This window comes from Pseudorasbora parva, chromosome 24 (assembly GCF_024679245.1).
Source record: "Pseudorasbora parva isolate DD20220531a chromosome 24, ASM2467924v1, whole genome shotgun sequence".
NCBI lineage: Eukaryota > Metazoa > Chordata > Actinopteri > Cypriniformes > Gobionidae > Pseudorasbora > Pseudorasbora parva.
Window position 1 is genome coordinate 19,739,751 of NC_090195.1, and position 16,396 is coordinate 19,756,146.

Consider the following 16,396-nt stretch of genomic DNA (forward strand, 5'->3'; position numbering starts at 1 on the left):
AGCAAAGTTCAAGATTAAAATGTAGAATCTAAAGCACATTGAAGGAACCTGTTTCTTTGCTTAATAAACAGTTTGTGGCGCATTACACTATTCGCTTAGCTTGACAGTGCAGTGCAACAAATGGAATTCATATTTGTTTTAAAAAAAAAAGGCATCAAATGAATGTGTTTGCTTGTGATCTTCTAATTAACAAAACAGAAATGTGACAATGCTTTTGTACAACAACACAATGAAGAGACATTTGACATGGTTCCAAATGCATAGGATGGAATCAGAAGAAAAACTGAGCTTTCAGAGAAATTTAAATACAACCCTGATTTCAAACTCAAGTTAAAATACTGGATGATCCCTCTGTGATGTGTCAAAATGATGTATGGCTAGGCACTTGTAAAAATAAGTTACATTTTCCCCACAGCTTTCTTTCTTTTTTTCTAGGTATGGCTGGATCATAGTTTTGGATTAAGCAAATAAAGCAAAGAGCATATGGACCTTCAGAAAGAGGAAAGGAATGTAGGAGATATGAAAAAGACCCCATCCAGAAACCCCAATGCCACATTTTTCCTTAAGCCCTTCTTGCAAAGAGACATAATAGTTTGATGGCTTTGTGAAATACAGCATTCAACATCCTATGTGATCAAAGAGCAGGATGAGGAAGTTGCCATATTTCTTTTCCAGATAAACAAGAGGGAAAAGGGGCAACAGACAAACTGTGGGGCGGAGAGGAATGATTAAGCTGATTTCAGCCAGTACAGAAGTTGGGAACGTGGGTGGTTTATGACGACTTCTCCTTCCTCGCTCTGGGGGAATCTGCTCCGCTGGCACCAACAGATCCGTTCACACCATTGGCTGAGACAAACACAAATGAGAAGAGGCTTGACGTAAGTGATCAGCAGTTCATTTCATAGTTTAGATCCCTGAAGTGCTGTTATACCCAAAAATGAAAATTAGCCCATAGTTTACTCACCCTCAAGTCCTCCTAGGTGTATATGACATTTTTTTTTCTCCAGATGAATAAAATCAGAGTTATATTAAAATCCTAGCAAATCCTAGCTTTATAATGGCAGTAATTGTTGTCGTTTTTGAAGTCCATAAAAGTGCATCTGTCCATCATATAACTGCTCCACACAGCTCCGGGGGTTAATAAAGGCCATGTGAAGTATAAGAAAAATATCCATATTTAAAACTTTAAACAAGTAAATTATCTAGCTTCCAGCCGATCGCCTTCCGTATTCAACTTACGGAAAAAGTGTTGTACCTCTCGCAGTTTAAAATGCTTACGCTATGTCTGACAACATCACACACCAGTTACACTCGTCAGATGTAGCGTAAGCATTTTGAACTGAGAGAGGCACTTTCAACACTTTTTCCGTAAGTTGAATACGGAAGGTGATCGGGACGAGCCAGAACTTTTTTTATATAACCCCAATTTTCTTTGTCTGAAAGAAGAATGTCATATACACCTAGGATGACTTGAGGGTAATTAAATCATGGACTAATTTTAATTTTTGGGTGAAATAGCCCTTTAACATCGGAGACTTGCATCTCGAAGCAGAAAAACGGCACTAAATGAATTTGCTGAAGTTTACAAATATACTCAAGGCAGAGTTGTATTCGTTCTTCGCTTAGGGGTAGGGCTGGGCGATTTTTCAGATTCATTTAAATGTAATGTTGTCACAATTTTATTATATTTAAAATGAGAAATTGCGGTTTTGAATAAAAATGTTAGCAAACGTTACATCTAAACATGTAAGAAAAGAAAGTGATCCAACCACATGATGGCACGTCTGATTAACCGCTCTCGTGTGACGGGCTAAGTGAACGTAGAACACGTCAATTTTTATAATGCATTAGAAAAAAGGATAATTTTTTTTGCCATATTGCCCAGCCCTACATAGGGTTAAAACAAAGTTCGAAATAGGTGATCAGCGGTATACTGTTAGCAAACATCCAACGCCACCCACACTGCTAAGAGCAAGTTTGAATGTGTGTGCAACAAAACGGAGAAAACAGCAATCATTTTTTAATAAAGCATAAGAAAAGCAAATGATCATACATCAATCGACTAAAGGAGAAACGAATGGGGGGAACAAATTCTATGTTCAAAGCAGCAGATCCTCCGCGTATCAATTATGTAATTGCCATGGACCAATAGTAGTACAAAGGTGTTAACCAGACTTTTTCTGACGTTTTGAACTACAAATGAACTTTATTTTGGCCTGATTATGTTTGAAATGACATCACAGCAGTTATATCATAGCTATAAGTATAGAGGCCTTTAAAGGGACAGGTCACCCAAAAATGTAAAACCTATCATTTACTCACCCTTACGTCATTATAGACCAATAACACTTTGGTTAATCTATGAAATACAAATGAAGATGTTTTTAATGAAACCTTAGAGGTTTCTGTCCCTCCACTGAAAGACCAGATAATCATCAGGGTTATAAATGCATCGTAAAACGAATCAATATAAATCAATCGGGTTAATTTAGAACATCTTTAAAAACAGATCTAAACAATGATTGACAAACATACAAATAGCATATGGTAAATACGGAAATGTATGTGCGTCACAAGCTAGAACAAACCTTATTGGTTCTCATGCATCACGCACATGTTAAAGCTTCTGTATTTACCATGAGTGATTTGCTTTATGCATGCGTATCGGCCATTCTTTAGATGTAAATAAAAGACTAAATTAAAATCTGCTCATATCAAGTGATTATAATCTCCATATAATTCATATGGATGTGTTTTTATGAGCCTTTATAACCTTTTTGGATCTTTACCTTGTGGTTATCTGGACTTTTAATGAAGGAACAGGTTCCATTAAATTTTAAGGGCTTGGAATGATATCTGGGTGAGTAAATGATGACATAATTTAAATGTTTGAACTATCCCTTTAATAAAAGCAATTTGGTTTTACAGTACAGCCTCGAGTGCTTGTACTGGTATGACAACTTATATTGTGGTGACAATATAAATTGATGGTGTAAATTGATTGTGCCATTTTGTGTAGCATTATGTAAATCTGCAATATATACAAGTTTTTGACATGTTCGAGATCTGGATCCCAACCTTTTTGACTTTCAAGGCCCTCGACTGTCCACAACAATATTTGAAGGATATTTTAGAGCTTGGAATAACTAGAAAGATGTACTCTCTTAATATACACTCACCTAAAGGATTATTAGTAGCACCATACTAATACTGTGTTTGACCCCCTTTTGCCTTCAGAACTGCCTTAATTCTACGTGGCATTGATTCAACAAGGTGCTGAAAGCATTCTTTAGAAATGTTGGCTCATGTTGATAGGATAGCATCTAGCAGGTGATGGAGATTTGTGGGATCCAGGGCATCCATCTTTCATAGCTTATTGCATTTGAACAGTGAGCACGTTTACATGCACACCAGTAATGCTGAAATGTCTCAAATATCAGCTTATAGAAATAACCAGTTTTCCCAGTTTACATGCAAACCAGTAGACTATAAACACAGTTTACTTGCGTTGTCATTGACTTTATTAATAAATTGGGGTATTTCCTTGTAGTGACGTATATTATAATATTTTCAGTATCTGCCTGAGTATTCCATATGTTATGTAAATTATTAAATTAAGCTTGCAATGTGCAAGTGGGAAACTTACGGCTCCTATATTATCCTCTCATGAAGTTACAGAAGCAGAGTTTTGACTGAACCACTTCTAATACACGAGAGATGAGAACACATTTTTACAAATGTCTGGGTCTGAAAAGACTGCGTTTGTGATATATTTCCTTCTTTCTTTCATGCAAAACTTGCACTCTTTCCGGATGCGTTTATATCTGCTCTAAGTATGTTTGTCACCTATCACACTTCATATTGACCGTTTAACTGTTAACTGATAGTAAGGATTTTGACTGATTAAATCTTTATCAGTTAAACAGGTAAACGTTTTTATGGTTTTGTTTGTTTCAGGGTTCATAAACATTTCTACCAATACATTTCCATGACTTTTAGACAAATATTCATGACCTAAGCTTCCATGAAACGTCTGTGTATACATGTCAAATAAGAAAAATCCATGTTTAAATGTCAAATCACAGCATATCTTGAACTAATTAATTAACGACAAGCTATGTGGTTTAATACAAAATACAAAAGATGGTTAGGAAAAAAATCTGTCTGACCCTAGCAATGAATTAAAGGGATAGTTCACACAAAAATGAAAGTGTGATGTTTATCTGTGTGAGAAATCAAGCCGTATTTATATAATTGTTTTACCTCAAATACAACGCTATAACCAACAGCCTTCATGCACTTCACTTCCGGTAAGGTCAATATACACACTCTGGCTCATATACCCAGAGCGTGTATATTGACCTTACCGGAAGTGAAGGCTGTTTGATATAGCGTTGTGTTTGAGGTAAAAAAAATGATATAAATACGGCTTGATTTCTCACACAAACGGATCGTTTTGTGTCTTAAGATATCAATGTGTTGTCATGAGCCACAGGTCTCTTTGTGCATGTTGTCAAAGCATGTTTTTTTTTCTGCTCTCATAGAATTGTTGCCCATTCACATGCATTATATGACCTACACACAGCAACGGTTGAGTTAAAAAATCTTCATTTGTGTTCTACTGAAGAAACAAACACACCTACATTTTGGATGCACTGGGGGTCAGCAGATAAACATCACATTTTCATTTTTGGGTGAACTATCCCTTTAACACACATCAATGGGAGGCAAAAATGTTAAATAAGTGTCCAGTAACACTGACAGCAACCTTTACAAGGTGGCAGTGCCAGAGACAAACTTTTGGAATACAACATTTAATGAGATGAGAATTTAAAAAGATTTTAAAACAGCTTTGCCTCCTATTTGCCATTTATCTCATTGGAAACCCATCAATCATTGCAAATCATCAAATCATTGTCCCTGAATTTTTGTTTAAAATTTCTGTAATTTACACCTATAACGTTACAAACTAAAAATGCCAGACATTCCCCCATGCAAGGGTCAGAAATTACATTTTCCATTAAGGGGCTCCTTACAATTGATTTCCAGGAGCAATTATAATTACAAATTTTAATGATTACCTGTGTTGTCATTTGTGAAATACTTAAATTAAACAATTACTTAAATCAAACACAATACTCTTGTTATCAATGAAATGGTATCATTAACAAAAGCCTGAAATCTGAAATAGCATAAATGTTTATTTACACACTGTTTAATGTTACTCAGATGATAAAAATAATTAACTCTTTACAGAGTCATTATTGTCAGGTAATGCTCTTGATATTGTAATAATGATTATTAATGTCGTCGATTAATAGATACATAAAATGTTTTTGTGTTTGGGGAAACTACACGTCATAGGTTATTCTGACTACACAGATAAAGGAATCTTACAACCATTTAGGAGTTATATTCCTATGATCTTACCAGCACGATGAATAAATTATATCAACCAGAATAAAGTAACGTTATACAGGATGGGAGCAGAGAATGAGACCATATGCGAGTCTATCCATAAATTGGGTCTAGCGCGAGTTTAAATGCTATCACAAATACTCTCGTTAAAATCACGGAAGATGACTACATTGCGATATTAAGCTCTTACATCCAATCTGGATTTTGTTGTTTATGATGACGGGAGAATTCGCGAGTTTCAGTCAGAATTTAGAACGCAATGCTTGGTTTCAGCGATAACTAATCTGAACACTTCTGATTGGCCATCATGCTCGACAGAAAGGCGTGTGATTGGTTGTAATGCTCAACGCTGCAAAAGGAAATCTGATGGAATGCAGCAGTCGGGTGGCTGCAAGGAACGGATCCGTACTCGTCTCGAGTATGTTTACAAAGTTTGTTTAACCAATATAATCACTTAAACATATCTTCTATTACATACATATTTTCATGACTTTTCCAAAACTTTCTGGTTTATTTGTTTTTTCCAAACTTTTCCAGGCCTGGAAATAGCTATTTTAAAATTCCATGACTTTTCCAGGTTTTTCATGACCGTACAAACCCTGTTGTTTGCTGCATTGACGGTTAAAGCAAAATATGCTGTATTTGTTTACTCACAGAACACATCAACACTTGCAACCTCACGTGCAGACACAAACATATTTCACAAAATGGGAAAGAAGCCTACTGTGGTGGATTATTTCGACAGAAAGAGCGACAAAGTTACTTGCAAAATATGCTACGCTGTATTAAGAGCACTTCAATTAGCCAACAGAAAGCAGTTAATGCATTTACATGCCACGCGAAATCAGGGTAAAAGGCAAAAAAAAACTACCTATTCCGATCGGTTTATGCTTAAACCTTACTCCGATAAAAGAAAACGGGTTACCGCGCTTACATGACCATGTTCATTGTCGACTTATTAAGCATAATCGGCTTAAGAACGTGCATTTGCGCAAACGCTTATGTCTTAAGTGAACATAAGCAGTAGGGAGAAAAATCAGATGTCCCACCCCCAATTGGAACAGTAGAATCGCATCTCAAATGGGCAATACCGACCTTTCTTTGATTTGCTCTTAGAAGACGTCGTTTTCTTTTTTAAGGTCTGAGTCTGCGCATGTTCTCTCCATCGTCGCAGCTGGAAGTTGATAAATTTCCACATCATAAAAGCCTGAGTGGTGCATATTGCAGCCAAGACAGTCACCCTGAGAGAAACAGAGCCATTACAAACAAATCCAACAATAATAAAAGCAAAAGGTCGCCATTACTTTTCCATCATCTGGTGTTTAACTAAATCACATCCATCCAAAAGGCACTCACTTCCAGTAGAAGAGCTTTTACAATGCGATTACATATTTGTATTATGAGTCAAGAATTTTTTGATGGCTAACAGGGGAAATTTGGGGACACAAGCAATTTTTTTTTTTCTTGTTTTTTTTTTTTTTTGCCCTAATGACTGTTGCCACCTCACTCAGCAAATCAGATTTGAAAAAGCATTGTACATACAACATAGTCAAACCAAAAATTATTCAGACACCAGATATCATTTTTTACTAGTGGGTACAGGACACTATAGTTCATGTATGTAAGTGAGAATAGCAAAATAAAGTAAACGGTGACATATTATACCCAAATATTCTTCATACCAGTATAATTGATAAAACATTTGGGACAAAAATTATTCAGACACTTTAACCTGACCATGTTTTGCTGAAGTGTTTTTTCTTTAATTGCTAATGGGACCTTTTACACTTCAGACTGAACAAAACTAAGCGTTGCTTGGTCATTGGTTGAACTAAATTGGTATTATCTAATTGTGTGCTTAAATTTAACAGCTGATTGGTTGAATGTAATCCATTACATATCTTTCTGTCAAAGTTATCTGACATCTGACATTGTACTGACAGTTTAACTCTGAGGTCTTGTCCTATTTTATAACCATTTTCTAAACAATAGCGAATAAACTGTGATAATGTGAGAAAATATTGAAGGTGAAGGTCTGAATTCATTTTGGTTTCACTGTATGTGCAGGGCAAATCATTTGAATTCAGAGAATTGTCTACTTCAAAGTTCTACAGAAATTCAATCATGTCACATGTAAGGCACTTGGCTAATAATAAGGTGCTAAAAATTGCTTCTTGAAAAACTAAAAATCAAAACATCAGTTGCTAAAGAGAATATCCAAAATGCTTCAAAGCATTTGCATGATTAATCTTAATTATTAAAGGGTTAGTTCACCCAAAAATGAAAATTATTTCATTAATTACTCACCCTCATGTCGTTGGACACCCGTAAGACCTTCATTCATCTTTGGAACACAAATGAAGATATTTTTGTTGAAAGCTGATGGCTGAGAAAGGCTTCAGATAGGCCTCCATTGGCATTCAGTACATTCCCACTCACAAGACCCATAAAGGCGCTAAAAACATTGATACAAAGTCCATCTCACTACAGTGGCTGTACAATGATTTGATGAAGCGACAAGAATAGTTTTTGTGCGCAAATAAAAAATAAATAAAAAAAATCTAAATATCTTTTATGATCCGCCAAGTTATTGTTTTCCGTGTAGGTCTCGGTCGTGGACTCACGTGGTAGCGGCGCTCCTCTTCTTCTGGGTCATGAATCCGAACGGTGGATCTGCGTCATATTCTCGCGCATGCGACGAGTTCACGTCAATAACTTGGTGGATAAAGTCGTTTTTTGATTTTTGTGCACACAATAACTATTTTCGTCTCATTGTAAAATTATTGTACAGCCACTGTAGTGAGATGGACTTTGTATCGATGTTTTTAGCGCCTTTATGGGTCTTGTGAGTGGGAATGTACTGAATGCCAATGGAGGCCTTTCTGAAGCCTTTCTCAGCCATCAGCTTTCAGCAAAAATATCTTCATTAGTGTTCCGAAGATGAACAAAGGTCTTACGGGTGTCCAACGACATGAGGGTGAGTAATTAATTAAATCATTTTCATTTTTGGTTGAACTAACCCTTTCATTTCACTGCAGTGAGGAAGAAGTCTTGTGAGGAACACAAGATGAGGATCACCCTGCTTACCGAACAAACATGACATTAAAGCTTCCCTCAGCGATGTTCAGACCCTGTTTCTCTGCTCCGGCCAGCCCAAATCCCACAGTAAGAACAGACAGGGAAAGAGTCAACAAGCGGCCCAGCACAAACAGAACAGCCCACACTGTAAACCTGTTAACATACACAAAACGCTTCATAATGGTCAAACATCCTTTCAAACGCACAACTGTGCTGAAATTCATTTGCAATTTCATATTTGCCTGTGCTCAGTAAAAAAAAAACAGTGTTTATTAACTAGACTCGCTCTGTCAAATGAATGGCACTCACCCGGTCTGTCTGTCCTCATTGCTGAAGTAAATGAGTCGGGATACATGGAAGAGGAACTCAACAAAGTAATGCAGGACCAGCAACACCAGGCCCAACCGGTTCAGACTGGAAATACATCATTAATGGTTAAAACGTGTGAGTCAACTGCATTATTAGTCTTTGAAAAGTGTAATTCTTTGTCACTATGCATTGTTTTATATTTATACTAATTTCATCTGTCACTGACAACTGTACACCATGTCCTAACCAGGTGCAATAAGAGCCAATCAATAATATTTGATGTTTAACAGTTCAACAGAAGTCACCAAGGCTGCATTTATTTGAGCGTGAACACAACATTATAATGCATGCCCTGACAACTGTTTATGATGAATAAACATGATAAATGAATTGCTTACTTCAGAATGTAGGCTCCTGCAATTTGGACCAAGTAAAGACTTATATAAACAAGCTGACGAGGAATGTCTTCCTGAAAAATAAAACAAGACAACATTGTCCTGCCTTCTGTCGTTTTCCGTCAAGTAAAAGTTTGGTAAACAAAAAAACCTCTGGAGAAGGAAATCAGTCCCATCACAATAACAGGATGCATGAATATGGTTTCAGTGCATCCTCAACACTCTGTTGACTTTGCTTGCTTGCTTACTTTCTTGGCCTTCTGGAAGTAGAGCTCGGGGATTGCATGAAGCCAGTAGCCGAGCTGGCAGATGTAGTAGAACTTCATCTGGAACCTAAAACAAGGCAAGGAACTTCTTCAGCATCTCCACGACTTGTGGAAATCAAATGTCAATGGTAATTGCATTTGCAAGCTGTGTGTTACGCACAGTAGGTTTACAAAAATCAGAAGAGAGAATTAGAGGTAGACTAATGCAAGATAATTCGATCAGGAGCATTGAGATAGCTTTTGAACGGTCTTCCTGGTGCGAACCATCTCGGCGGATCAGTTTACCAAAGATGTAGCTTATGAGCGCTCATGCAGCGGATCGGCAGATGTGACGCGAGACGGAATATGAACCAAAAACAACCATCACTTTCCATCCATTAATTAATTAGCACATTCCATTAGTTCAAATTTAAACATTACGCTTTTAAAGGTATAGTTCACCCAAAAATGAAAGTTCATTTATTAATTACTTACTCTCATGTTGTTCCAAACCTGTTAGACTTTCATTCATTTTCAAAACACAAATAAAGAAAATGGTAATGAAATTTGAAACATTTCTCTCCCTCCATTAAAAGTCTATTCACCCAAAACTGGGCGATATGACCCAAATCTTACATCACGATAGGAGTCATTTTATTTCACGATAACAGAGTAAATCACAATATAGTTTTATTGTGTGCGCTTTGAATAAGGTTATGATATCAACATTTTTGAAACCATTGAAATTTCATAATTGTTATCAATATTTTTAATAAACTAATAATAACCTATAATCAGTTTTTAAACCGTCAATCTTAAAAACACAAAAGATATGCTTTCATAACGCAAGGCACGGATTAAGAATTCAGAGGCCCCTGGGTACAATGGCCCTCATTTATCAATCGTGCGTAGAAACGGGCGTATATGTTGGCGTAAGATTATGCTTACACTCCTCTCACCGCCTGATTTATGAAGCTGTGCGCACCTCTGCAATCCCGGTGTACGCAATACCTGCCCTTGATAAATGCGGCGGCTGAAAACGATCGTCATTAGAATAACACGCCCCTATATATTCAAGTCTCCGCCTCTCCCACGCCCTCATTTTACGCCATGGACAAACAGAAGACGGCAAAGAAGCGGAACTTCTCCGACGTGGAGATCGGGCGCGCTCAATCATCTCACTAGTCCACTAGTCAGGGCACTGACTAGGACATAAGTCAATGGGCTGACTCCCTGATCAGTGCTCTGACTACTGAACTAGTGAGATGATTGAGACGCGCCCATCGAGACCATCACCAGGGAAGTGGGAAAAAAAACGAAATTGTTTTATTTGGGAGTTTAAAGAGTGGGATTAAAGGCACCTACAAAAACAAAATATGGACCCAAATTACGAGTACTCTTAATAGTGTGGAGGTTGAGAAGCGCACTCCAGCAGTTTAAATAGCTGTTTAGATGATAAATTACCATCACAATGCATTATTTTACAGCACGTTTTGAAACAATTAGCATTTAATTTCGTATCACGGCACATGTATTGGGGTGTACAATAGTGATAATGATGTGATGTGGAGTAAGATTCATTCACATTAATAATTACATGACGATTTGTAAGATTCTTCTTATTATTATTATGATTATTACTCTTAATGACGCTTGTTATTCAGAAGAAGAGTGTCGTTTTTATTGATTTTATTTAAAAGAAGAAGGTCATTTTTATTATTTTGTCAGTCTAAATTATTTTAGTTTCAGTCCGTCCGCAGCTGCCGGGCCAGACGGGCCTGAAACGTCAGATAAAGCGCACAGGCTCGCGACTGGAGGATTACATATTCCTACTAATCAAACGCTTTGGTAAAGTCACACAAATTAAACATGGACGTTCATGTTGCACAAAAAAAAACACTGAATGTTGTTGTTGTGGTTTTAACAGTGCGTCATATAGCATATCTTGCCAGTGCGTTTTGTGGTGTTAGGAATTGTTTTACTGCGCATTTTCACACTAACTCAAACGTGCGTACAACCACCTCCTGAGCTGGCGTAGGATTTGAGCGTGCCGTACGCCAACGTCCATATTGATAAATCTCAAAGTCACCGTGGGTTTGGGTGAACGCCAGGTGTACGCTGGAAATTTGGTGTACGCACTTTTGATAAATGAGGGCCAATGTCTTTTTAAGCATCCTGCCTCCTCTTTTTTGTTTGCGTTTACCACAACCACTTCTCTCACTCATTTTAAACTACGTTGAATACTCGCACAGCCGCTAGATTCAGTACTGGGTTATTTGAAGACATTGTGGCCCGTTACATGCTTTCTACACTTTGCGCTTGGTCAATTATATCATTCTGTTTTTTATTTTATTGGTTATACATGGTGTCATTACCTGAAGGCAGCTGCTATTTGCACTAAGTGAAAATAGCATATTTTCTTAGCAATAAATACTACTTACACTAAATAATAATAGCATTTTCTTAGTGATATGCTATTTACACTAAGTGAAAATAGTGATATATTCTATTTACAGTAAAAGAATCAGTTTCCTTGGCCTGACAAGCAAGACCCACATCACTTGAGATGTTGGGTCTGGGCACTCAACGTTGGCAGGACTCAATCCGAGGGGCCGGGATAAACGGTTGTCTTTCAAACTCCCTCTGCACGCGATAGGATAGCGCTTCAAACAACCAGAGCAATGAAGAAGGTGAAGCAGAGCTTGTTGATAGATTCAGCTTTCGCCGTATCCAGTCAGCAAAACTCTGAACACATCTTCCCTTCTCAAGAATGACTTCAGTGCCGTTCTTTGATATTTTCTCAAATAAAAGCTTAACTCCAAGTCTTCCAGAGTCGCGGCCGAAGCCGATTCGAAAGACCGCCGTTCACCAGCTTTGTTTTTAAGGAGCATGCGGAACCATCACAGATCTGCCGTTATTATGTTAAGCCCACCCACCGACTCTATACACGATGTGATTGGCCTGACCAGAGTTTGGTTTTTCCAGCTCACAATCAAAGGAGAGTTGCTAGACTACCCTGGCTGCAAATTAAATGTGCTGCCGCTAGGGTGCGTCTAGATTTCTAGGCTATCGGTTCTTTGCAATAAATGCAAATAGTTGTTAGATGACATTTACTTATAAATTATGGCATATACTATTTGCACCTCAGTATTGTTGTACATCAACAGGATGCAGTAATAACGGAGTGTAAATTACTATTGGAGAACAGCTAGTTCGGCAAAAGGCGGAGTCGAACTTGGGTGGAACGAGGCAAAAGCTACTTTCATGCGTGACATTCCAACAAGACTGGCTATTTACACTTTGTGCAAACAGACACCCTGTTATCGGAAATGTTAATTAATTTTTTTTATTATTTAAATTAACTCCACCCTCCCCCCCACCCCCAACTTGGGCCCCTGCCCATTGGATAATCTGGCTCAGATGACCATACAGTACAGCAATGCCATATTAGTGTAACCGCAATAGGAATGATAGTCCAAAATCTCTACTGGTTAATTGTGTCTACTAGTATATTACCCACCCCTAACTCTGACAGTTCAAAGAGTTCAGAAAGAGATCGTAAAATGATATGAATAGAGCGGTTTAAGAACTTTTTTTTTTTTTACAAATAAACCCTGATCATACCTAGAAAATACCTAGAGCACTCAAATATGGTAAACGGAAGCTTAACTGTACTTGCTTGACGCATGACAAAAAACCTCATTGGTTCTCGCAGCTGCTCATACGTGCTGCCTAACACACGAGAATGGTTTCGTTGGTTTCCCGCACAACAAGAAAGCATGCTTCGGCTTCCGTTTACCAAAATGCAGTTCTCCAAGTATGTTCACTGATCAGTGCTCATATGTAAAGAAAAGCATCTCTTCAGAAGACTTGAATTAAACTGCTTGATTCATGTGGATATATTTTACAATCTCTATGAACGTTTTGAAGCGTCAGATTTTTAGATGAATACACTTTCAATGGAGGGACAGAAATCGCTCAGATGTCATTAAAAATATCTTTATTTGCATTGTGAATTTGAACTAAAGTTTTATGTGTTTGGAACAACATGAGGGTGAGTAAATGACAGAATTGTCATTTTTGGGTGAACCAACCTTTAAAATAGTCTGCATTTCCCAGAAGCATAGACAGCAGTACTTACGGCATAAGAGTGTGCGGGTAGCCGTCCCACAGGCTGACAGGGTTGGACAGGAGGTTCTCCTTCAGATTAAGCAGAATAAGTCAAATGAATCCTTCAGGCATGCTATAAACACCAAGCTGCACGTAAGCTCCTATTTATATGAAACAGAGTAGCGAAGCTCTTACAGAGACAAGAATGCTGGCTCCCCACAGGCAGGAGAAGAGGTAGAATGCACTCAGCTGCCCCGACTCATTGAACTTGCTGTGCTTGGTTTTGGAGAAGTGCATCTTCCTGTTGATTTTCTGAACAGTCATAGATTCAAGTAAGTGGCATAACAAATCAAAACATTTCTTAATATTAACAGTGTTCCACCAAAACACTAATAAGATGCACATTAACATTTACGCACAAATGGCATTAACATTTCAGCTAGTGAACGTTTATTCATTCACAACAGGATACTTACATCCAGCACATACTCCTGAATAATGGCGTGCATGATAATTGCCACTAACATGTAGAAGAAGACTGTGGCCACATCTTTCAGACCGTAATGGAAGTAATTCACTGCCGTTTCCTCTGGACCTCCTAAAATCCACAATACACACACACACCATTAGCATGCACACTCAGCATGGCTAGCTTAGTATAGACAACTGATATCTGATTTGTTTGTCCAATCTCAAAAAAGAAGATAGTGGAAAAACAAAGAAAAAACAGTTGATTTTCCACATTAGGAACGGAGCAATATTCTTGCAAAATATAAGGTAAGAATCATGATAAAACTGGTGTTGTGTATTTTTTTTTTTTTATTGAGCTACGTTTTATGCCACAGCAAGTGTCAGTGACATTAGTAAATAGAGCTGTTATGCAAAAACAAGTTGGAACAAAAAAAAAATCCTGATAAACCTTGAGGTGTTTTTTTTATTATAACAGAAATAGCAAACATTAGTGCTGTCAAATCGCAATTAATTGCATCTGAAATAAAGTTTGTTTACATAATGTGTGTGTCTACTTTGTATAATTATTATGTATATATAAATACACACAAATGCTTGTATGTTTAAGAAAAAAGGGTTACATTTATATACAAATATGTAGCTTTTTTGTAATATAAATATTATTAATATAATATTATTATAATATATAATATTAATATATTACTTTTAGCGATTAATCATTTGACAGCCCTAGCAAACATAACAACAAACGTGCCAGAAAATAATAAAAATAGACAGAAAATATTTATACTCAAGCTATACAGACCAAAAATAAACGAGGTTTACCAAATGCTTACCATTTGCTTGAATTGTAACATTGTATTGCACAGTTATGAACAAAACTGCTACCTTTGATGTAATCTGCAATGGGAAGAAACATAAAACGGCAGTTAATACACAAATAAATAAAGGAATATTTCACTCTAAAAAATGAGAGATATGTCTTTAGAGAATGACAGTCAGCCAGTTTCTTTCACCATTCGGTTTTATTGTATGGGAAAGGTTTACAATATGCAAGTGAATAGGCCATGCAGATTTTAAGTCACAGAATGACTGACATGTGTGAATGACATAGCTATAAGACACATACAGCAATTGGTATAATCAGTTTTTCTTCAAGATATCATTTACACATGAGTATGTTTAAAAATGCCCGTTTCAGTACTGTAAACTTCATTTCCCATCATGCACCAGCACTGCTTATATTCAGCCAACGATCGTCCAAATCTAACGGTTTTGCAAACTCGCATTCTTAACGAGGACTGGGAGTGTAAAATAGCAAAGTTGATATCAGTAAACATATTTTTCTGGCTTAAATCGTGGCCCTGCTGCTGCTGTGCACCGATGACAGCGCTCAGTCATTCTCCGATTGCCACGTAACACTTCATTTGCGCGTAAAAGTATCAGTGCAGCTACAATGTTACGTAATCATTTTTACAAATCAATTCTGTAATTCCGCTCAACACTTCTTCAAATGTAACCAATTCGCGCGCTTGCTTTTCATCTCGCGGGTTTTAAAGTTCCTTAAATCGCTTCATAGGAAATCCCTCTCTCTCTCGTGCATCATGCTTCTTTGAATCAAATTCTAACTATTTCAATGAAAAGGGAATTAGCACCAGCGCGTGAGAGTAAATCTGCGGTGTAAGATTAATTTATATGAATCAGAGATTCATATAAAAAGTCTGCACATTTAGGGTAAAAATAAAAAGTAACAGTTTTATCTGCAGTTAAAGGAAGTGAAAGGGTCTGTTCAGACTATGCCAGAATAAGATATAGGTTTCCGCTATAGAGGTTTCCGCACAGAAACACTGATCAGACTTATTTGTCATCTTTGACCACAAACGGGTCTTAAATCTATAGCAGTGAATGAATGAAATAAAAAGTGGATTCTGACCTCAAACATAAGACCCAGCAGAAACACCATAGCAACGCAAGACACAATATCCGCATGGTTCTGGATCACAAACTCGTGGCTGAGCACCGGCGGGTTCTTGTTGTTCTTTTTTCGGATTCCCATCTTGGTGGATGTTGCGAGAACTTTTGGTGAGTGTGAGTGAGGAACACGTCTTCACTTTTGTTATCTGGCAGGCACGTCAGTCTTTACGCCTACTTCTGTCTTTCTTCTTCCATCCTCTTTTTCCAATTTAAGGCACTTTTTACAGTGTCAAAAGACGCAGTAGTGCCATCTGTTGGACTGGAGGAAAATAGAGGTTTTATTCATTTTCAGGGTATAGGGTCCGTGCAGACACCCTGTATAGACGGTTTCATCGAACGCACGCGCGTTGCTACGGTTACGCGCCTGGCCCGAAGTTAACTTCCGGTCTGTGTCTG

General features: G+C 37.5%; 1 protein-coding gene across 1 annotated transcript; it reads right to left on the minus strand.

Moving 5' to 3' along the window:
- Positions 1 to 142: 142 nt before the first annotated feature.
- On the minus strand, positions 143 to 16,197 carry tram1 (translocation associated membrane protein 1). Its single transcript, XM_067435026.1, has 11 exons — positions 15,960 to 16,197; positions 14,863 to 14,926; positions 14,032 to 14,153; positions 13,751 to 13,867; positions 13,587 to 13,645; positions 9,449 to 9,533; positions 9,204 to 9,274; positions 8,806 to 8,910; positions 8,506 to 8,649; positions 6,514 to 6,659; positions 143 to 846 (listed from the first exon to the last, which is right to left on the minus strand). Exons 1-11 carry the CDS (start codon positions 16,080 to 16,082, stop codon positions 773 to 775), a joined length of 1,110 nt encoding a protein of 369 aa, XP_067291127.1. The 5' UTR covers positions 16,083 to 16,197; the 3' UTR covers positions 143 to 772.
- Between the last annotated feature and the right edge of the window lie 199 nt (positions 16,198 to 16,396).